Source organism: Dermochelys coriacea, chromosome 2, assembly GCF_009764565.3.
Source record: "Dermochelys coriacea isolate rDerCor1 chromosome 2, rDerCor1.pri.v4, whole genome shotgun sequence".
Lineage (NCBI taxonomy): Eukaryota > Metazoa > Chordata > Testudines > Dermochelyidae > Dermochelys > Dermochelys coriacea.
Genome location: NC_050069.1, coordinates 238,319,873 through 238,343,515, shown reverse-complemented (window position 1 = coordinate 238,343,515; position 23,643 = coordinate 238,319,873). Strand labels below are relative to the sequence as shown.

Below are 23,643 nucleotides of genomic sequence, written 5' to 3'. Positions count from 1 at the left end.
AATCAGTTACTATTTGCCCCTCCAACCCCTTATCTCTCCTACTTTCCCTCTATGGTCCTACACCAGGCTTTGAAGTTAGAGCTTAGAAGAGTCTTCAAGTATAGGCATATCATGGAAGTGAAGCAGGTACTAATATTTCCTTCATGAAGTGTAGTGGTCTTGAATATGCTGTTCAAGTTAACTGTTTAAATTAACTCCAAATTCCCTCCTCCACATAGCTTGCTCCATTCTAGATTCCGATTTCTACCCTTTCATTCCACCATTCCCCAATGTGCTATACCAGAAGCTATGGCCTTGATGCAATTCTACAGCCCATGTTATGCAGAAGATCAGACTAGGACGTCATAATGGTCCCCCTTCTGGCCTTAAGATCTATGACACCAATTTAACAGTTAAAGGCCATTCAGATGAAGATGCTATAATGCCTCTTAGAAAAGTTCTGGCAGATAGTGCTGGTCAATTACTTCTCTGTCCCACGGAACCTCAAGGATATCACCTGGGTCTATTCTATTACTTCTTGCTTAGAAAGCCACTGGGAGGATTAAACAGGAAAGATGGTTTGTGGCACTCTCATTGCTGATGACACTCAACTGTCTTCCACACATGTGACCCAGCTATTGCAGTGGAACTAATGGCTTATTGTTTGCATGAGGGAAAGCTGCCCAAAGCTCAGTCTGGTTAAGATGGAAATATTATTACTAGATTGTGGGGGAAGAGCATGCATGTCACCTTCAATGAAAGTTTGAGTACTATTAGGTTCTGGGTTGCTCCTGAATGCCTAGGTATTGGCTTGGTCAAGACTGCCTCTCCACCCCTGGCTAGGAGAGTGGATCAGTTCCTAGTTGATGAAGACCTGGGCTCAATTACTTATGATTTGTCACCTATAGACTAGATTAGGTAGTTCTACATGGGATTACAACCATACCTTTTAGAAACTTTAGTATGGAATGTATTTTATGAAGCAGTGCTTCACATAGGAAGCATATTACATTAGCATTTCCAAAGTCACATACACTGTTAATAAGTCTGAATGGAGTTCAAGGTATTTTCAGTTTATCAAGTCACAAATGAGAGCCTGGTTACCTGGCATACTGCTTTCATGTGAGGATGCTGCAGTTACAATCAATGGAGTCACTACAGCTGGAGTCTAACTCAATTTTCTGATGGGTCCTCTACTTTGGAACTCTCTCCCTGCTTTAGTGCTCCACAGCTTGGATTCGTTAATTTTCTAGGCACACTGCAGTGTGAAGCACCTAGATTATGGCTATAAGATTTATCTCGATCATGATTTTAGAATGCACTGAACATTAAAGAGGCTTTTTTTTGTTTTTTGTTTTACTCTGGCATTAAAACTACTTTTATAACAAAAATACACTAAGGTCTAGTTTATTTAAGTGTTTTTTAAATTAAGATTCTTAATCCATAATTGACAGTTTATAACAGTACCACATGTTTTATTAAGATTGGTTCAGCACACAATTACTGTTGAATGAACAGGCTGCAGAGCCAGAAATTCTAATCACTATATCTCCAACTACAAGTAGGTAAAACAGGAACTTGCCATGCTTACAATTTGATTTATATTAAGCCTAAATAACCTGCTGCCCTGTCAATTTTCAGCATTCAACATAAAAAGAGTTGGCTCTTAAAACTAATAGCATTCTATGCCAAGCTGCATCAAAGGGCACCTCTGTCAAGAAGAGCAATGACAGCCTTAACAGCTAAGTAGTATAGGTTTTTAAACAGATATTTGGAAAGCCTAATATACTTTAAGCTACAATTATGGTTTTTTTTTTTGTTTTTTTTTTGTTTTTTTTTTACAAACACACTGTTTTTACATGATCATGACCATCTAAACAAAAAACAAAAAAAAAACCCAAGCCACTTTAGCTGAAATTTCTTTCATTCTCAGCCCCAATTATAAGTTTCAGGAAGTGAGCGTAGCTTGTCTATACTGCTACAAAAAGTTTAAGTGAACTTTGACGTAATGGCACCTTGCTCACATTCCACAAACAGGCCCAAGATTTTGTTCCTGGATACAGTTATGCAACTTCAACTGGAGATGCACTCACACATCTGACATTTATCCCCATTATCAGTTACTCTAAACTGAATCCGAAATGCTCCTTCTGAGCAATACAAGCCAATCAAGATTAACAAAAATATTTTAATTTTGAATTTGATGGAGGTATTTAAAAACGTAAACTTAGTGTTATATTTACTATTATTATACAGGTTTCAGAGTGGTAGCCGTTTTAGTCTGTATCAGCAAAAACAAGGAGTCCTTCTAGCACTTTAGAGACTAAAATTTATTTGGGCATAAGCTTTTGTGGGCTAAAATAAATTTGTTAGTCTAAGGCGCCACAAGGACTCCTCGTTTTTATTATTATACTGTTTTCCTTTAATACAGTGGTAGCCAACCTGAGCCTGAGAAGGAGCCAGAATTTACCAGTGTACATTGCCAAAGAGCCACAGTAATGTGACAGCAGCCCCCAGTAGCTCCCCACACTTGCTCCCAGCATCTCCCTTCCATCAGCAGCCTGCCAATCAGCGCCTCCCCCTCCCTCATCACCCGCTGTTTTGTGGTGTGCCAAAGGCTCTGGAGTGGGGGTTGGAAGGAGTGAGGGCATGGCAGGCTCAGGGGAGGGGGGAGGGAAGGGGTGGAGTCGGGGCAGGGCTTGTGGCAGAGCCAGGGGTTGAGCAGTGAGCACCCCCTGGCACATTGGAAAGTTGGCGCCTGTAGTTCCAGCCCTGGAGTCAGTGCCTATACAAGGAGTTGCATATTAACTTCTGAAGAGCAGCATGTGGCTCCGGAGCCACAGGTTGGCCACCCCTGCTTAAATTATTGCACAGGAAAAAGTATTTTTAAATAAAGCATACTGCTTAGCATTACACCAAATTGTATACTTTAACCCTTTTAGGTGATAAAGGAAAGGACAGCAGAGTTACAGTATAGCAGAAGAAATAAATAATAAATTGACCTATGTTTCTAACAAACTGCAGGGTTCTTGATGCAACAAGACTATCACCTTAACTTGTATAAAAGAAACCAGTTATCACAATGCTAAATATAGCTATGATCTCTGTAAACGTATCACTGACACACATTAATATTTGAGCTGTTGCTACTTTAGTCTTCATTAATTTGATAAGAAGCCTAATACAAAAAAAAAAGTGAAATTGCTGAAAAGCACATTTGTAACATAGCTAGATTGCACAGACAGACTGATGCAAAAAGGGTTAACAGTTAAAACGCGCAATCCACCAGCATAGATTCAGAATACATAAAAGGTATTTATACTGTATATAGTTCCTTTCATCCAGAAAGATCTCAAGAACTTTGAAATGAATGTAAATATTACTTCATCCACTACTAAAGTAAGTTGTCTAAGAGCGCATGTGAGACACCAAGTTACAAAGCAATTGTGGGGTGTGGGGGGGATGGTAGGATGAGGAAGCGAGCAAAAGGTTTATCCAGCTGGAAATACTGGGGGTTAAGTAATTTAGAATGTAACTTGCCCTTGGTTGGACTTTGGCCAGGAAAATCTACTCTTATAAAAGATAGGTTTCAGAGTAGCAGCCATGTTAGTCTGTATCCGCAAAAAGAAAAGGAGTACTTGTGGCACCTTAGAGATTAAACAAATTTATTTGAGCATAAGCTTTTGTGAGCTACAGCTCACTTCATTGGATGCATCCGATGAAATGAGCTGTAGCTCATGAAAGCTTATGCTCAAATAAATTTGTTAGTCTCCAAGGTGCCACAAGTACTCCTTTTCTTCTTACAAAGAAGAGTATCTTTGGATAGTTAATGAATCTGTTCGGGCTTTCATTTCACAGTGCCACCAGAAGACCATGAACAAATATATGGCTACATAGGGTGAAATCCTGGCCCAGGGAAGTCAGTGGAAAGACTTTCATTTACTTTAATGGAGCCATGATTTCATCCATAGTATTTACATATGCAGCACATTAGTAACTCTGGACTTTCTACTCCCAGTCTTCAGCCATTTGAGCTGATAGAGTTGACAGTAACCATCATAAGTGACTAAACAAAGCAAGTCTGACAATTAATCCAGTAGAAGGCAGTGCTACCCACCAGCTAGTACAGGGGTTCTCAAACTTTTGTACTGGTGAACCCTTTCACATATCAAGCCTATGAGTGGGACCCCCCCCCTTATAATTTAAAAACACCTTTTAGTATATTTAACGCCATTATAATGCTGAAGGCAAAGCAGGACTTGGGGGTCGAGGCTAACAGCTCCTGACCCACCATGTAATAATCTCACAACCCCAAGGCGCCCCAACCCCCAGTTTGAGAACCCCCAGCTAGTACACGACAATGGCATGTCTCAGCTTCATAACACTATACAACACCATGCTGGAGTACTGGTCCATAGAGCCCTGTGAGGATACAAAATTGGTATCCGCATGTGATCTGCAAAAAGCGATCCACGGATATCCGCAGATTTGCAGGGCTTTAGATATAAAATTTGGATCTGCATCCATCCGCAGTCCACAAAAATGGTCCACGGATATGGATATCTGTGGATATAAATTCGATATTTGGATGTTTATTGGATCAGTAGAGCCCTGCAGATGTGCAGAGCTATTCTCCGACCGACCGACCTGACGGTGTCACAAGCTAGGACCCCCAAAGGGCAATAGCCACTGAAGACCTCATGCCACAGTTCAGCCTAGAATTTCAGAGGCCTTCCCTGAGTTGTTGAGCATGATCATTGGTATGCATAGAAATATGCAGACAATAGCAGTTATGCCTTAGCAGAGGCTAAGAGAAAAGAAAGCTAACTATTTCACAACGTAATCCCTCTCCAAAAGTGGACAGGGCACTGCACTTTGTATGTATTTCACAAGTAGAGTTCATTCCCAGGAGGAAGGTCTTAACATTTTTAAGCCCCCATTCCAAAAATGGAACAAAGTTCTAACAGCACAATAGAATAGCTCAGCTCCTACATTTCCGTTAGCTCAGCACAGCACACAAAGGGATACTGCCAATTACAATAACGTTAGCCATGCAAGTCAACCTTTGGAACCTCAGTCTCCCTCCTCCATCCATTAAGAGAGTCTTATATCCATTACTGGAAAAGTGGTTTCAGGGTTTTTTTTTTTTTTTTTTTTAAACTAAGCACATTGAAGCACAAGTCTGTGTTTATGTATGCATACACTAGAATTTGCTTTTCCCCCCTCCCCTTTAGAGCATTTCAGAACACTGGCAATGCACAGTTCAAGCCACCTTTTTTTGAGAGCTATTACACCCAGCAAATAAGTTAAGTGCCAAAAGTCAGCATTGTAGCAATGCTCAAGTTGAGAAGTCACCTTTTGAGTTAGGAGTTTGATCATTTAAGATTTCAGCTTATGCCAGTTAATTACATATAAGCATTTCTAATGTATTCCTGTCCTTTGTAAGGCTATATTTGTTGCTATGTAGTCTACAATGCAAGTTAACTCTACTATGCTTGGCATTAATGTTGCCTTTTTTTTAAGTTCCTTATTTTCTGAACTGATTGCTCCATATTTCTCAACTCTTTCATTGATGCTAGGTTTTGCATTGTTACATGGTACATGTACCAACTTCAGAAAGTGAAGTCTACAAAGATGCACGTTAGAACCAGAAGTCAGGCCAATTGTGCATATTAAGTGATAGCAAAATTTCAAACATGAAATTTGGTCCTATTGGCTCCCAAAGACTTGTTACTAGACTAAATCATTCCTTCTCTGGGGCACTTGCAGGCTTTTCATAAGAACAGAAAATGTGGGCATAAAGACAAGATCTGGAATTCCGCCTGGGTAGGGTCACAACTATAATGGAATGGTTAATCCAGGACCATCAACAAAGAAGTTAAAAATATGATTAATGCCAGTCAGCAAGATTTAATGGAAGGTATTAATCTCTCACCAAGTCAATTCCCCTCTATTACAAGGACTTCAGGCACTGGTGACAGACACCTCAGTCAAGCCTGTTTTCTGTCTGTGACACAACAGTTTAAAGAAAAGGAGTACTTTTGGCACCTTAGAGACTAACAAATTTATCAGAGCATAAACTTTCATGAGCTACAACTCACTTCATCAGATGCACGCAGCGGAAAATACAGTGGGGAGATTTTATATACGCAGAGAACATGAAACAATGGGTGTTACCATATACACTGTTACAAAAGTGATCAGGAAAGGTGAGCTATTACCAGCAGGAGAGATTGAGAGTGTTTGGCACAAAGAAACTGCAGAGCCACCTGATCAACATCCTATACAGCAAACAGGGAAAGACTAAGCATGAGCACTCAAAATTGGATAGTCATAAAAAACAACCTTCCACACAAACTTCCTCGTGGTTGGATTTTACAAACACACACTTTGCTTCTCTACAAAAGAAAAAGGACACTAAACTATCTAAACTACTACATGCCACAAGGGGTCACAACAGTGGCCTTAACCCTTAACCCACCCAGCAATATTGTTAATCTATCCAACTATACTCTTAGCCCAACAGAAGAAACGGTCCTATCTCGGGGCCTCTCCTTCTGCCCCTCCACCCACACAAACATGATACAGTTCTGTGTTGACCTAGAATCCTATTTTCAACATCTCCAACTCAAGGAATATTTCCAACACACCTCTGAACAGCATACTAACCCACAGAGACCCTCCTACCAACACTACAAAAAGAAGGATTCTGGGTGGACTCCTCCTGAAGGTTGAAACAGACTGGACTTCTACATAGAGTGCTTCCGCCGATGTGCACGGGCTGAAATTGTGGAAAAGCAGCATCGCTTGCCCCAGAACACAATGCCATCCACAGCCTCAGAAACAACTCAGACATCATAATCAAAAAGGCTGACAAAGGAGGTGCTGTCATTATCATGAATAGGTCAGAATATGAACAAGAGGCTGCTAGGCAGCTCTCCAACACCACATTCTACAAGCCATTACCCTCTGGTCCCATTGAGGGTTACCAAAAGAAACTACACCATCTGCTCAAGAAACCCCCTGAAAAAGCACAACAAATCCGCACAGACACACGCCTAGAATCCAGACCAGCGGTATTCTGTTTGCTACCCAAGATCCATAAACCTGGAAATCCTGGACGCCCCATCATCTCAGGCATCTTAGGCACCCTGACAGCAGGATTGTCTGGCTATGTAGACTCCCTCCTTACGCCCTACGCTACCAGCACTCCTAGCTATCTTCGAGACACCACTGACTTCTTGAGGAAACTACAATCCATTGGTGATCTTCCTGAAAACACCATCCTAGCCACTATGGATGTAGAAGCCCTCTACACCAACATTCCACACAAAAATGGACTACAAGCCATCAGGAACAGTATCCCCAATAATGTCACAGCAAACCTGGTGGCTGGACTTTGTGGCTTTGTCCTCACCTATAACTATTTCACATTTGGGGACACTTTCAAATCAGTGGCACTGCTATGGGTACCCAAATGGCCCCACAGTATGCCAAATGTTTTTATGGCTGACTTAGAACAACGCTTCCTCAACTCTCATCCCCTAATGCCCCACTCTACTTGGGCTACATTGATGACATATTCATCATTTGGGCCCATGGAAAAGAAGCCCTTGAGGAATTCCACCATGATTTCAACAATTTCCATCCCACCATCAACCTCAGCCTGGACCAGTCCACACAAGAGATCCACTTCCTGGACACTCCAATGCTAATAAGCGATGGTCACATAAAAACCACCCTATACCAGAAACCTACTGACCGCTATACTTACCTACATGCCTCCAGTTTCCATCCAGGACACACCACATGATCCACTGTCTACAGCCAAGCTCTACGATACAACCGCATTTCCTCCAACCCCTCAGATAGAGACAAACACCTACAAGATCTCTATCAAGAATTCTTACAACTACAATACTCACCTGCTGAAGTGAAGAAACAGATTGACAGAGCCAGAAGAGTACCCAGAAGTCACTTACTACAGGACAGGCCCAACAAAGAAAATAACAGAACGCCACTAGCTATCACCTTCAGCCCCCAACTAAAACCTCTCCAACGCATCATCAAGGATCTACAACCTATCCTGAAGGACGACCCATCACTCTCACAGATTTTGGGAGACAGGCCAGTCCTTGCTTACAGACAGCCACCAACCTGAATCAAATACTCACCAGCAACCACACACCGCACAACAGAACCACTAACCCAGGAACCTATCCTTGCAACAAAGCCCGTTGCCAACTGTGTCCACATATCTATTCAGGAGACACCATCATAGAGCCTAATCACATCAGCCACACTATCAGAGGCTCGTTCACCTGCACATCTACCAATATGATACATGCCATCATGTGCCAGCAATGCCCCTCTGCCATGTACATTGGCCAAACCGGAGAGTCTCTACGTAAAAGAATAAATGGCCACAAATTAAATGTTAAGAATTATAACATTAAAAAACCAGTCGGAGAACACTTCAATCTCTCTGGTCACTCGATTACAGACCTAAAAATGGCAATTCTTCAACAAAAAAAACCTTCAAAAACAGACTCCAACAAGAGACTGCTGAATTGGAATTAATTTGCAAACTGGACACCATTACATTAGGCTTGAATAAAGACTGGGAGTGGATGTGCCATTACACAAAGTAAAACTATTTCCCCATGTTTATTCCCCGCCCCCCCCCACACACACACACTCTGTTCCTCAGCTATTCTTGTCAACTGCTGGAAATGGCCCACCTTGATCATCACTACAAAAGGTTTGTTTTTTTTTTTTTTTTTTTTTTAATTCTTTTTTCCCCCCTCTCTCCTGCTGGTAATAGCTCACCTTACCTGATCACTCGTTAGAGTTTGTATGGCAACACCCATTGTTTCATGTTCTCTCTGTATACAAAATCTCCCCCACTGTATTTTCCACTGCATGCATCCAATGAAGTGAGCTGTAACTCACGAAAGCTTATGCTCAAATAAATTTGTTAGTCTCTAAGGTGCCACAAGTACTCCTTTTCTTTTTGCGGATACAGACTAACATGGCTGCTACTCTGATAATAGTTTAGTCTCCTGAGGACTGAAATGCTTTAGTTTAACTAAACTTTTTGCAGAATTTAATATCGAAGACTTCATTATTAAGTCTTGTAAAAGAAAGAGATGGATGTTTGTTTTAGCTGCTTCACATACATTCTTGGGCACCCAGACATTTGATAGCTGTGTCTGCTAAGGAAATCAGCAGCGAAATGGTGATATAGATCTCAATATTAACTATTTAGATTTTATTAGATTTTAGAGTCAACACTTCATTGAGATGAATGGTGAAAGCTCTCAAGAAATTTTTTTTGAGTCTGTTTTTATATAGACTTTCTTTGGTTTATGCCAGGCACCTGTTGGGAAGGTTCTATTGCGAAACAGTTTAGAACATTAGTGTTATTAAAGTCAAGCTTTGTTCCAGAGTTAAGGGTGGATACTGTGGCTCCTTATACAACTGTGGAGTAATAGTGTCCACGGGGCTAGCAGCAGAATGTAGTAGTAAAACTGTAACTAGTAATCTACATCAATTTATGATATGGTTAATGAAGTTAAACAATACGCTTCAAGTTCAACTTTAGGTTGATACAGAATCAATTTTTGATTCCTTTACTGAAAAGTTTTAATATTTGGGAGTTTATGCAATAGTCGACAACTATCAGCTTTATATGGATTGAAGAGAGACATTTTTAAAACTCAGACAAGTTGACCTGCATCATGAGTTTTAGCCTCAATGCATGTTCCATTAATGGCTTCCTTCAGGGCCTGCATTGTTTAGGGAAAGAGCAGCAGGAGCTCAAATACCTCCTTTTTTCTTGCTAGGATCAGCTCAAGCAGTTCTTTAAATTGATGTGGAAATATATTTATACTCACTACCCACATGAAAGCAAGTGAGCTGACAAAGCACTGACATTTTTGTCATCATACTGATGTCTGACCAGCAGTACAGTATTAAGGACAATCATGTCAAGTCAGATGGTAGGAAAACTTTTTAAAAAACATTACATTTTCTTTGGGCTGGTCTATACTACAAGGGAGGAGGTGGAAGGAGAGAACTCGATCTAAGTTACGCAACTTCACATAGCTGAAGTCAACGTACTTAGATCTACTTACCGTGGTGTCTTCACCGCGGCGTGTCGACGGGAGACGCTCTCCCGTCAATTCCCCTTGCGTTCTTGTTGAGGTGGAGTTCCGGAGTAGACACTAGAGCAATTGGCAGTTGATTTATCGCATCTATACTAGACACAATAAATCGACCCCTGCCCGTCGATCCAGCCGGTAGCCTTGAGTAAAAAGAAACTCAACAGCTGGTCCTAGCTCAAAAGAGTAATCTGTGTCTTCCCATATTTGAGTGGCATCTAGCATGAGGGCCCCAGCTCTTATCAGGGACTCTGTATGCTAATCTAACATTAATATTCCACTTTAACAGACTAAGGTTGAAAGGCATTCAGAAGCTAGGAAGTGACAAGTAAGGTTGTCCACAGAACCTTAATTCTGCCTCCTTATGCATATATTTTTGCTACAATCTATATGTAATTGGCTTACAACCTTAACCTAACAATTTATGCTAGAGATAGCAGCTAGTGCCAGGGGTTATCACTGAAAAGAAAGGTACAGCTTTTTCTCACTCCACAAGCCATTAAGAGAAGGTAGATTGAAGGTAGGGTATCAAGCAATGCCTTGTCAACAAGTCTCAGTTGCCAAATTAGTAGTTGGGACATCCAAAAGAAATGAAATGTTAGTATTTTTGTGCAATAGGAGTTGGAATTAAAACATGGCTATCCCTAAACAATAATTCAATTAAATAAATAGCTTCCTTCCCATCCTGCCAATATTTATTTCAGCTAGTCAAATACATTAGACAACTAAACAGTTATTTTTGGCTTTACATTAGTGTTTCTCTCTCAGTAGCCACCTTGACCGATCAAGAGTTTAAGGAAAATTACTCGCCGTCTTAAAAGGTCTTTAGTTATAACCTCCATTGCAGTAAGTCTAATGTTAGAATTCTAATACCTTGTACAAGAAACAGAGTAGCAGCCGTGTTAGTCTGCATCAGCAAAAAGAACAGGAGTACATGTGGCACCTTAGAATCTAAAATTTATTTGAGCATAGGCTTTCGTGGGCTACAGCCCACTTCATCGGATGCTGATAATAGCTTCTCTTAATTAATCAGCCTCTTACAGTTGGTATGGGTGCTTCCACCTTTTCATGTTCTCTGTATGAAAATATCTTCTTAGTATATGTTCTATTCTATGCATCCGATGAAGTGGGCTGTAGCTCATGCAAGCTTATGCTCAAATGAATGTTAGTCTCTAAGGTGCCACAAGTACTCCTATACTTTGTACTGGAAAGTTACCTTAAATGTACTCCCAGTTCACCAGTTATTTGTTTCGCTTGGATTATGGGTCATATGATATATCACATAATAGCAGGACGGGTTGTAGGCATTTTACTGCCTTTTGCAAACTTCAATATCCACACCAGCACACCTCCAATTCTGAGATCTGTCTCTCCCTCCTAAATACAATTCAATTAACACTGGGCCCTTACTGCTGCCCACATCATCCACACCCTCCCGGAACACATTTTTTTTAGCAGCTCTGGGCACTCCCCTCTCCTCTTGGGCCATTTGCATAGGAGCTAACAGTTGTTTTGGGATAGGTAAGGAAGGAGCCACTTCTTACTATTCAGACATCTGTTCCTTAAAGGGGAGTAGTGGGAGAGAGGAGTTCAGTGCCCAGTATAACAGAGCTTCTCTGGAGCAGGAGAAACTACCTGCCTTGGATCTAGAGTGCTTGAATCTTTCTCCAAAATATTCAGTTCCCTAGGTGGCCATCTGTGCAACCTACTCTAACAGGAATCCTGTGCAGTACTTTTATGACTATTAAAGTAAGTTCCAATCTCCTATTACTTTTGAGAGATTTTATTGATTTCTCACAGGGTTAGCAACAATCTTTTGCATACGGATCTAATAAATTCACTAACACCATGCATGTGATTGTAGTGCCTACAGATGCAGGTCTCCTTCAGTGACAGTCCATGTCTATAGCTTCCATCTTCAAGAATACAGAGTACACAGGACAACACTGTCTCAATTCTGAACTAATTTTGTGCAAAGTATTACAGCACTCAACTTCTGTAGTGTTTAACTCCATACACTATGCATATGTCTATGCCTAAAAGGCTTCAGCGGCACATCTGCGCCACAGTAGTGCTTCAATGTAGACACTACCTATGCCGATAGGAAGCATTCTCCCATTGGCGTAGGTAATCCACCTCCCCAACAGACAGTAGGTAGTTCTTCCGTCAACCTAGCATTGTCTACAGTGGGGGCTGGGTCAGCTAAACTACATCACTTGGGGGTGTGGATTTTTTACACCCTCAAGCTACGTAGTTAAACCGACTTCATTTCTAGTGTAGACCAGGCTAATCACTGAGTAAGATCATCTCCCCCCCTTTACTGAAGGGCAGATGAGGCTGAACCTCATTACCAGTTATGCAAGCACAGCAAGTCATGGTCTTCTACCCAAGTTAGTTTGAATTTTTATGAAGTAGTGTTAGCACCCACTTACCAATTGTTGCTGCAAGTTCTGGGTCAAATGTATCATCTGTGAACCGCAATAAAAGGCTGATGGAAGGAGGAAAAAAAAAAAAAGATACTATTAGAACACTAAGTATTTTGTTGTTGCAGCATAACTGTAGCTTGCCAGATGCGTGCATTATTGTATACTACAAATCTGAAAGCAACATTACATTAATATAAAACAAGGTAGACCTGAGTGTCATCTTCAAGACAGCGCAAATAAAAGTAATGCATGTCAGCTTGCTGTATAACTTCCATTAACTATGTTTTGAGAAGAGGAGTAGTTATTTTTACTTTTCAATTCCAATACTGCGTAAGCCTCTTTGAGGCTAGGCCTCAATCTCTGTCCCTGACTAGGGTTGTCCAAAACAATGTCACATCCTCTACTGTTCAGAATATTTTATTTCTATTTCAAGTCTTCTAAAACTCAGTGAAAAAAAGCACAAATATTTTTGCAAGTTTGAAAGAAGGTTCCAGAGTGCAAGTTAACGCAGTAGGAAGAATCTAAGAAACAACATATGTGCAAAACTTTTTAGCCACAGAACTTTAGTGGTAAGTATTATGAAAAACCCCCAACATTATTTCTATTCCTCATGTACAGGTTCCGAAATACTCTGAAAAATATGAATGCAACCTCACACAAATTAAATTAAAGTTCTGATGAAACTGTGAGCACTAAAGTTAGTTAATTTTACATTGAACAGGTGTGGATGGCACATCAAATTATATAAAATTCAGTAACTGGGCCAGCTAAAAATCTATTATCCAAAAGCAGCTTGTCCTGTAAGAAGAGGGGAAGAGTCAATGAAGACACCCAGAGTTCAGAGCCCCTGGAGGAACACATGATGACTTGCAGAAGATTGCAAGGGAGAATAAAAGACAAGAGAACTTGCAGTCAGTGTGATTCTCTGGCCTTCCTCCTGTTTTTTCTATCACCAGGAAAAGGCAGATCTATGTGATTGGTGACTTCCTACTAAGAACAGAGAGGCCTGTGACCAGAGCTGATCCGGAAAACAGAAAGGTGTGCTGTCTGCCAGAAGCTAAGACTTGGGATGTGGACCTGAGGCTGAAGATCTTAATGGGAGCAGGAAAGAATCCACTGATTGCCCTTCATGTGGGAACAAATGATACAGCAAGATTCTCGCTGGAATGCAACAAGGGAGGCTATGCGAGGCTGGGAAAAACACTTAAGGAAATGGAGGCTTAAATGATCTTCGGTGGAATTCTACCTGCCCCTAGAGTGGGAGAATGAAGGGGAGACAAGATGATGATGATCAACAGTTGGTTCAGGCAGTGGTGTTAAAAGGAGGACTTTGGGATGTTTGACCACTAGAAGGCATTCATGGACAGAGGACTGTTCTCCTGGGATGGACTCCACCTGCGCAGGGAAGGAAAAACTTCTGGGATGGGTGCTGGAACAACTGATTAAGAGTTTAAAATAGGAACTCGGAGGAGACAATTGGGAGACGCTCATGTAATCTTCATGCCTGATTTGAACATTGAGCAGGAAGAAAAATCAAGCAAGGAAGGATACAAGAATGGAGAAAGGAACAGCAACGGGTAGGAGAATGGACATTAAGAGGAAAGACAGTGCGGATACCGATGAAGTTAACAGTCAGGTAGATGATAGTGAAAGTAGAATGATTATGCATTTGGCTGAGGAATCTGGGTGAAGCCAAGTAGAACTATCTAAGAAGTTTGTACACCATTGCAAGGAACCTGGGTAACAAAATGGAAGAACTAGGACGACAGGTGTAGGAAGTGAAACCAGATATTATAGGGATAACAGAAACATGGTGGAATAGTAGTCATGACTGGAGTACAGGTATTTAAGGGTACATGTTGTTCAGGAAAGACCGAAATAAAGGTAAAGGTGGTAGAATAGCATTGTATGCTAATGATGAAGTAGACTGTAAAGAAGTTAGAAGTGATGGAATGACTAAGACAGAATCTGTTTTAGCCAAAATCACTTTGGGGAAGAAAGCTACTAGAGGTTTCCCTGGGATAGTACTAGGGGTATGCTACAGAACTCCAAGATCCCATTTGGATATAGACAGAGATCTCTTATGTTTTTAGTAAAGAAATACTACTAGGAATTGCGTGATTATGGGAAATGTTAACTTCCCAGATATAGACTGGAAGACAATTGCTACTAATTATAGTAGGGCCCAGATTTTCCTGGATATGATAGCTGACAGATTTATTCACCAAACAGTTGCTGAATGAATAAGAGGTGATGCCATTTTAGATTTGGTATTGGTAAATAGTGAGGACCTCATAGAAGAGTGTGTTGTAGGGGACAACCTTAGTTCAAGTAATCATGAGCTAACCTAGTATAAACTAAATGGAAGGGTAAACAAAAACAGATCTGCAACTAGAGTCCTTGATTTCAAAAGGGCAAACTTTAAATAAAATTGAAGGAATTAGTTCGGGAAGTGGACTGGACTGAAGAACTCAAGGATCTGAACGTGGAGGAGGCTTGGAATTACCTTAAGTCAAAGCTGAAGAAACTATCCGAAGCCTGCATCCCAAGCAAGGGGAAAAAAATTTTAGAGAAGAGGTGCAGACCAAGCTGGATGAGTAAGCATCTCAAACAGGTAATTAAGAGAAAGCCTACAAGGAATGGAAGATGGGATGGATGAGCAAGGAAAACTACCTCTTGGGAGGTCAGGAAGTGTAGGTATAAAATCAGAACAGTCAAAAGCCAAGCAGAGTTGGACCTTGCAAAGGAAATTAAAACCAATAGTAAAAGGTTTTATAACCTTATAAGTAGGATGAAAAAAGGAAAGTAGTGGGACTGCTAAACACAGAGGATGGAGTGGAGATTAAAGATAACCTAGGCATGTCCTGACACCTAAATGAATACTTTGCCTTAGTTTTTAATATGACTAATGAATAGCTTAGGGGCAATGGCAGGGTGGCTAATAGGAATGAATATATGGAACTAGAAATGACCACATCCGAGGTGGAAGTCAAACTCAAATAGTTTAATGGGACTAAATCTGGGGACCCACATAATCTCCATCCAAGAATATTAAAGGAACTGGCACATGAAACTGCAAGCCCAATAGCAAGGATTTTTAATGCATCTGTAAACCTGGGGGTTATATCCTATGACTGGAAAATTGCTAATACAGTTCCTATTTATAAGAAAGGGTAAAAAAAAAAGATCTGGGAAACTACAGGGCTGTTAATTTGACTTGAACTGTATGCAAGGCAGAGTGGATTTGATTTAAATCACTAGTCAGGAAGACTCGATTTAATCATGGATTTCTATATAAAAGTGCATTCTTGTTGGTTGTTATAACCTTAATACATATTCTTCACAACTCAGAGATAGACATAGGTTTCATTTTTAGAAGGTACACACAATACATTTTTAAAGTGATTTATTTTGAAAACTTTTTCTGATATAGCTATAAAACTAATCTGAAATGAATGACTGTTTGGTTATTTCATTTACCGTTGGTAAATGAAGCAGATATTTATTAAGTCATTGGGAGGAGAACTATCTCGAATTCAACAGGTTAATCATTAATATCTGGAGGATTTTCTTGCCATGCTGTATTAGGAGATCACCACCAAACAGACATTTAAATTGTTTTATTTAACTAAAACAACAACGTTATGTATTCTGGATTTTTTTCTTCAACAGCAAACATCATATTTTAACAAGACAAACATATGAATTTATTTTAACATTCAAGTTTTTTTTAAATCAGGTTTGTTTGTTAAAAAACATTAAAATAGTTAACGAAAAACAAAAATTAAATAGACTATGTCAGCCACGTCAACATGAGAAACTTAAAATATTGGCTTCTGCAGCTAACTCAGTCGTCTTCACTTTCATTTTCCTGTTTGCTCACAATCTGGAAAAGAAAAAACAATCTTTCCTGCTTTTTCAGGTCCCAAACGATTTCTCAATTTGGAATGAATTAGTCCGAGGGAAGAAAATATTCTTTCTACACCGGCAGAAGCAGCTACAACTGTTAAAAGTGAGATCATCACTTCAGTTTCTGAATCCAAGTTCTTAAGTGACTTCTACCAGTTCACAAGTGTGACTTTCTTTAAATGATCAGCAGCAAATATACATTTCTTGAATGGTTCTTATTCCCAAACTGGGTCTGTTTTACGGCATGCTGCCATTATAGGTTTTCCCTTCTCGTAAGAGAATGGTATGGTAGATCTCAAATCAATGAAGGCTACACTCAGACCTCTAGATATCTGGAATATCCTACTCAAAACAGTTTCACTTTTGTTTCTACTGCCTGTCCGTCCTTTCTCACATTTATCTCCAGACTTCTTCTCCTTGTCCGGATCTATTCCGCCCTCAACAATCTTCTATTCATTGAACTTTTTGAAACTTTGCACTTCTAGAGAGAGGGGTAAGGGATTGACACTATGTACACAAATTTGCAGAGGTCTGTTATTTCTCACCTCTATATATTATTTATTTAAAACATTTTTGTTGTTAACAAGCATGTTTTTTCTGGAGATCACAAATCCACAGTTAGAGAACTGCAAAACTAAGCATCTCTGATGGTATCTTCTACACTGAGCCCCATTGGGTACATAGAAAGATTAACCTAAATAAGCTATACAGAAGCCCCTGGAGCCCCATTGATTGGGTCTCTAATCCATGAACTACTGGAATTCATTTACAAAACTTTTCTTAAACATTATATGAATATATTGTCTCATCCTATAAAATTAGAATTTATAATAATCCCTATTCCATGAGGAGATATCTTTGAGCTATAATGTAGTTTTAATTAGGATATCTTTAGATCGAATTTTTTTTTTGATAAAATGCTTTTCCAGGAAAAAACTTATTTAAATAAAAAAAAAATCATTGATTTTTATCCACCCTGATGCAAGGCCTTGGAACAAATTTTGAAAGAGAAAGCAGCTAAGGACAGAGGTAAACAGTAATTGGGATAAAATCAACATGGTTTTACAAAAGATAGAGCATGCCAAACCAACCTGATCTCCTTCTTTGAGAAGTTAACTGAGTTTTTAGACAAAGGAAATGCATAAGAACTAATCTACTTAGTTCCAGTAAGGTACTTGATACACTTACACCTGAGACATTATTAGTTAAATTGGAGAAGATGGGATTAATATGAGAATTGAAAGGTGGATCAGGAACTGGTTAAAGGGGAGACTACAACGGGTCATAATGAAGGTAAACTGTCAGGCTGGAGGGAGGTTACTAGTGGAGTTCCTCAGGGATCAGTCTTGGGACCTATCTTATTTAACGTTTTTACTAATAAACTTGAAACAAAGTGGGAGCGTGCTAACAAAATTTGTGGATTAGACAAAATTGGGAGGTATTGCCAATATGGAGGAGGACCAGAAGACCATAAAAGAAGATCTGGATGACCTTGAAACGGGACTAATAGAAATGGGATGAAATTTAATAGTTCAAAGTCATGCACTTAGTGAACAAAAATAATGTTTACTATAAGCTAGGGATGTATCCGTTGGAAGTGACAGAGGAGGAGAAAGACCTGGAGGTACTGGTTGATCACAGGATGACTATGAGCGGCCAATGTGATGTGGCAGTGAAAAAAGCTAATGCAGTCCTACAATGCATCAGACAAGATATTTCCGTAGACAGGGAAGCATTAGTATCATTATACAATGCACTGGGGAGATTTCATCTGGAATACTGTTTGCAATTCTGGTCTCCCATGTTTAAGGCCTGGTCTACACTACGAGTTTATGTCGGACTTAGCAGCGTTAAATCTGAATTAACCCTGCACCCATCCACACAACGAAGCCATTTTTTCGACATAAAGGGCTCTTAAAACTGATTTCTGTACTCCTCCTCAATGAGGGGATTAGTGCTGAAATCCACATCGCCGTTTCGAATTAGGGTTATTGTGGATGCAATTCGAAGGTATTGGCCTCCAGGAACTATCCCACAGTGCACCATTGTGACCGCTCTGGACAGCGCTCTGAACTCGGATGCACTGGCCAAGTGTACAGGAAAAACCTGTTTGGCCAGGCGAGCTCATCAGCACAGGTGACCATGCAGTCCCAGAATCGAAAAAGAGCTCCAGCACGGACTGAGTGGGAGGTACTGGATCTGATCACTGTATGGGGAAAGGAATCCCTGCTATCAGAACTACGTTCCAAAAGACGAAATGCCAAAACATTTCAAAAAATCTCAGAGGCCATGAGGGATAGAGGCTACAACAGGGACGCAACACAGTGCCGCGTGAAACTTAAGGAGCTCAGACAAGCGTACCAGAAAACCAAAGAATCAAACGGACACTCCGGGACAGAGCCCCAGACATGCTGCTTCTACGCTGAGCTGCATGCAATTCTTGGGGGGGCCGCCACCACTACCCCACCCCTGTCCGTGGACTTCAATGATAGGGTACTCTCCGCCATGGCTGAGGATTTTGCAGATGGAGAAGAGGACGACGACGATGAGGACAAGCTTGGAGAGAGCACACAGCACACCATTCTCCCCAACAGCCAGGATCTTTTTGACTGAAATGCCCTCCCAACCCAACGAAGCTAGAGAAGGGACCTCTGGTGAGTGTACCTTTTAAAATATAATACATGTTATAAAAACAAGTGTTTTTTAATGATTAAGTAGCCCTGAGGACTTGGGATGCATTCGTGGCCAGTACTGCTACCGGAAAAGTCTGTTAATGTGTCTGGGAATGGGCAGAAATCCTCCAGGGACATCTCCATCAAGCTCTCCTGGAGATACTCTAAAAGCCTTGGCAGAAGATTTCTGGGGAGAGCAGCCTTATTTCCGTCCTCCATGGTAGGACACTTTACCACGCCATGCTAATAGCAAGTAATCTGGTATCATTGTATGACAAAGCCTGGCAGCGTATGGTCCTGGTGTTTGCTGGCATTCAAGCAACATCCGTTCTCTCTCTCTCTCTCTCTCTCTCTCTCTCTCTCTCTCTCTCTCTCTCTCTGTGTTATCCTCAGGAGAGTGATATCGTTCATGGTAACCTGGTTGAAATAGGGGAATTTAATTAAGGGGACATTCAGAGGTGCTTGTTCCTACTGGGCTGTTTGCCTGTGGCTGGTAAGAAATCCTCCCTGCAGTTAGCCATGCGGGGTGGGGGGGAGGCACACTGGTGCTGAGCTGTTCGCGTTTGGCTAGCAGGGATCTTCCCTGATTCCAGCCAGGCGGTGGGGGGGAGGGGAAAAGCAATCATCCCAGAGAATTGGATGGGGGGAGGGGGTTAGTTTGTTTTTTGCTGCTGCATGTTAACAGGAAAACTGCAGCACGAAATGGCCAACTCAACGGGCTTTGCTTGGTATGGGAAAGGAGGGGGCTACTGTTATGAAGGTTGCAGAAGCCAAAAGACTGTGGCTTACCATGGCCGCCTGCAAGCTGAATTCTGTTGCCCGGCCCTGCGTGTGTGATCTCTAACACCAAAGCCGCAGGCACTCCATACAAGATGCAAAATGTGACCTTGTACCAAAAATCACATGTGCTATGTAATGTGAATAGTGTTGTTCACTGTGCAAGAGTATATCCATTGTTCTGTAAAATGTACCTTTTTAAATACTTCACTCCCTTTTTTTCCTCCAGCAGCTGCAAATGTTTCAAGCCTCCCTCCTCCGTCCCAAAGGCTCTCTCAGATAAGGCAGCAAAAAAACCGCACACATGATGACATGTTCTCTGAACTCATGCGGTTGTCCAGAACTGACAGAGCTGTGTGGAGTGACACAATAGCAGAGTACAGGACAGTGGCGGATGAACATGAGGAGAGGTGGCGGCAGGAAGATCAGTAACACTGATAACACTGGGGCTACTGCGGGATCAAACGGACATGCTCCGGCGTCTATAGCCCCACTACAGTTAGGGAATCCCTTTGCAGCAAAGCCATCTAGTATGACCTGCACATTTCCCAGAGTCACTACCTTTGATAGCAGCAGCTCAATGATTGCGTTGGCTACTTGCATCACAGCAACCCCCACAGTAGATTTGTCCACTCCAAATTGATTCCCAACTGACCGGTAGCCATCTGGCATTGCAAGCTTCCACAGGGCTATTGCCACTGGCTTGTGAACTGTGAGGGTTGCTCTCATCTTGCTATTCTTGCGCTTCAGAGCAGGGGAAAGCAAGTCACAAAGTTCCATGGAAGTGCCCTTATGCACGTGAAAGTTTTGCAGCCACTGCGAATCATCCCAGACCTGCAACACTATGTGGTCCCACCACTCTGTGCTTGTTTCCCGGGTCCAGAATTGGCGTTCCACGGCATGAGCCTGCCCCATTAACACCATGATCTCCAAATTGCGGGGGAACACAGTTTTAGACAAAAGTGTGTTCATGTCCTCATCACCGCGCTGCCGTTGCCTCCTTACCTGGTTTTTCAGGTGCTGGTTCTGCAAACACTGCACGATAATGCACGAGGTGTTTACAATGGTCATAACTGCTGCGGTGAGCTGAATGGGCTCTATGCTTGCTGTGCTATGGAGTCTGCTCCTGCTTGGACAATCCAGGGAAAAGGGCGCAAAATGATTGTTTGCCGTTGCCCTGACGGAGGGAGGGGCGACTGACGACATGGCTTACAGGGTTGGCTCACAGGGAATTAAAATCAACAAAGGGGGCGGCTTTGAAAGAAACAAGATGGCCCCCTCAAAGACAGAACTCAAAACCTCAAGAATAGAACTCAAAAATGGGTTTAGCAGGCCGTTCGTTTCACGGATGGAGGGAGGAGAAAATGAATAAAACAAACCTGGTCTACTTCTTGTTTTAATCCACTTCATCTATCTTTAGACATCTTGCTGGCAGCAGACTGTGCAGTACGACCGCTAGCCGTCATTATCTCCTGGGTGCTCGGCAGAAGATGGTGCAGTATGACTGCTGGCCATTGTCTTCTCCTGGCTGCTGATTAAAAGACAGTGCACTGCTGGTAGGACTGAATCGCCATGAGACAAAACTTAAAAGAAAAATGACCTGGCTGATTCATTCCCATGTTTGCCCAGGCGCCCCGACCCCTTTGAAGTCGGTTAAAAGAGCACCCTGGACTACGTCGACGATGGCTAGCAGTCATACTGCACTGTCTGCTGTCAAAAGGCAATAAACTGCTACTGTGTAGCAATGCAGTACCGCGTCTGCCAGCACCCAGGAGACATATGGTGACGGTTAGCTGAGCAGGCTCCATGCTTGCCATGGTATGGTGTCTGCACAGGTAACCCAGGAAAAAAGGCACAAAACGATTGTCTGTCGTTGCTTTCATGGAAGGAGGGAGGGAAGGGGGGGCCTGACAATATGTACCCAGAACCACCCGCGACAATGTTTTAGCCCCATCAGGCACTGGGATTTCTACCCAGAATTCAAATGGGCAGCAGAGACTGCGGGAACTATGGGATAGCTACCCACAGTGCAACGCTCCAGAAGTCGACGGTTGCCTCGGTACTGTGGACACACTCTGCCAACTACATGCACTTAGAGCATTTGTGTGGGGACACACACAATCGACTATTTAAAAACGCTTTCTACAAAACTGACTTCTATAAATTCGACCTAATTTTGTAGTGTAGACAAGGCCTAAGAAAGATTAATTCAAAGTGGAACAGGTGAAGAGAAGGGATACTAGGATGATCGATGAATGAAAAACCTACCTTATGAGAGGAGACTCAAAGAGCTTGGCTTGTTTAGCCTAACCAAAAGAAGGCTATAGGGAGATATGATTGTTCTCTATAAATACATCAGAGGGATAAACACCAGGGAGGGAGAGGGTTATTTAAGTTAAGTGCCAACATGCACACAAAAACAAATGGATATAAACTGGCTATCTACAAGTTTAGGCTTAAAATTAGACAAAGGTTTCTAACTATCAGAGGAGTGATGGTTCTGGAACAGCTTTCCAAGGGAAACAATGGGGGCAAAAAACCCAGTTGGCTTCAAGACTGAGCTTGATACGTTTATAGAGGGGCTAGTATGATAAGACTGCTTACGCTGGCAAGTAGCCAATCTCCAATGGTTGGTCACGGAAGACTACATGGGGAAGGCTCTGAGTTACTACAGAGAATTCTTTCCCAGGTATCTGGCTGGTGGGTCTTGCCTACATGCTCAGGGTCTAACTAATTTCCATATTTGGGGTTGGAAAGGAATTTTCCCCTGGGTCAGACTGACAGAGACCCTGGGATTTTTTTGCCTTCCTCTGCAACATGGGACATGGGTCACTTTCAGACTTAAACTAGTGTAAATGGTGGATTCTCTGTAACTTGAAGGCTTTAAATCATGATTTGAGGACTTCAATAATTCAGCCAGAGGTTGTGTTTCTGTTACAGGGTGAGGTTCTATGGCCTGTAATATGCAGGTGGTCAGACCAGATGATCAGGATAGTGCCTTCTGGCCTTAAAGTCTATGTACAAGGATTCTCATTTTGGCATACTACCTATAATACTACACTGAACAAGTTCCTTTTAAGATACTGATCAATGATTTCACATGTTTGTGACAAGAGTTTATAAACATGTGGCAGACAGCCAATAACTAAGATGGACATCCTGTATTGAATTTCACTGTCTAGTGCAGCAAAATATAGGGCATCTGAAGTGTGATACTGTCACATATAGAAGCCAAGTTTATTTTACAGAGAGTTTGAACTTAAAAAGTGTTGGTATGGCCAGAAATGTGACTACCATACTTCCTCAATTTTATCTGCTGTGTGTGTGTATTGCAAGTCCTAACTGCTACAAAAAATAAAAGTTTAATTAAGGAATGGTTAAATTGTCTGAACACAAGAAATGTTTTCAGTGTAAAAAAACAACACTACTTGACACAACGTTGCAGTTTGCCTTCCAAATAAATAAAGAGAACTTTAAATGCTAAGTGGCTTTAACGCTATTCTTGGATATAAAATAGTAAAATCCTTATGACATAGAAATAAGAGATTTTAAATGTCTGTTTTGAGATATTAAATACATACAATAGGTAACCAAGACATGGGAGTTATTTATCTAAGTATAAACTTTCACAAAGTCACATGAACAAGACATTACTTAATCTAAAAGAAATTTGCTCAAGTCAAGCCTGTCATCACAGGATTATTGCAAAACTTTACA

At 41.4% G+C, this 23,643-nt stretch overlaps 1 protein-coding gene across 1 annotated transcript in view; it reads right to left on the bottom strand.

Annotated features, from left to right (window-relative positions):
• RAB18 (RAB18, member RAS oncogene family) overlaps positions 1 to 23,643 on the bottom strand; it is a 32,461-nt gene that overhangs the window by 7,003 nt on the left and 1,815 nt on the right. Inside the window, exon 2 of the mRNA XM_038390483.2 lies at positions 12,575 to 12,630. Within this exon, the coding sequence (XP_038246411.1) occupies positions 12,575 to 12,630 (56 nt within the window). The remainder of the gene's footprint in view (positions 1 to 12,574; positions 12,631 to 23,643) is intronic.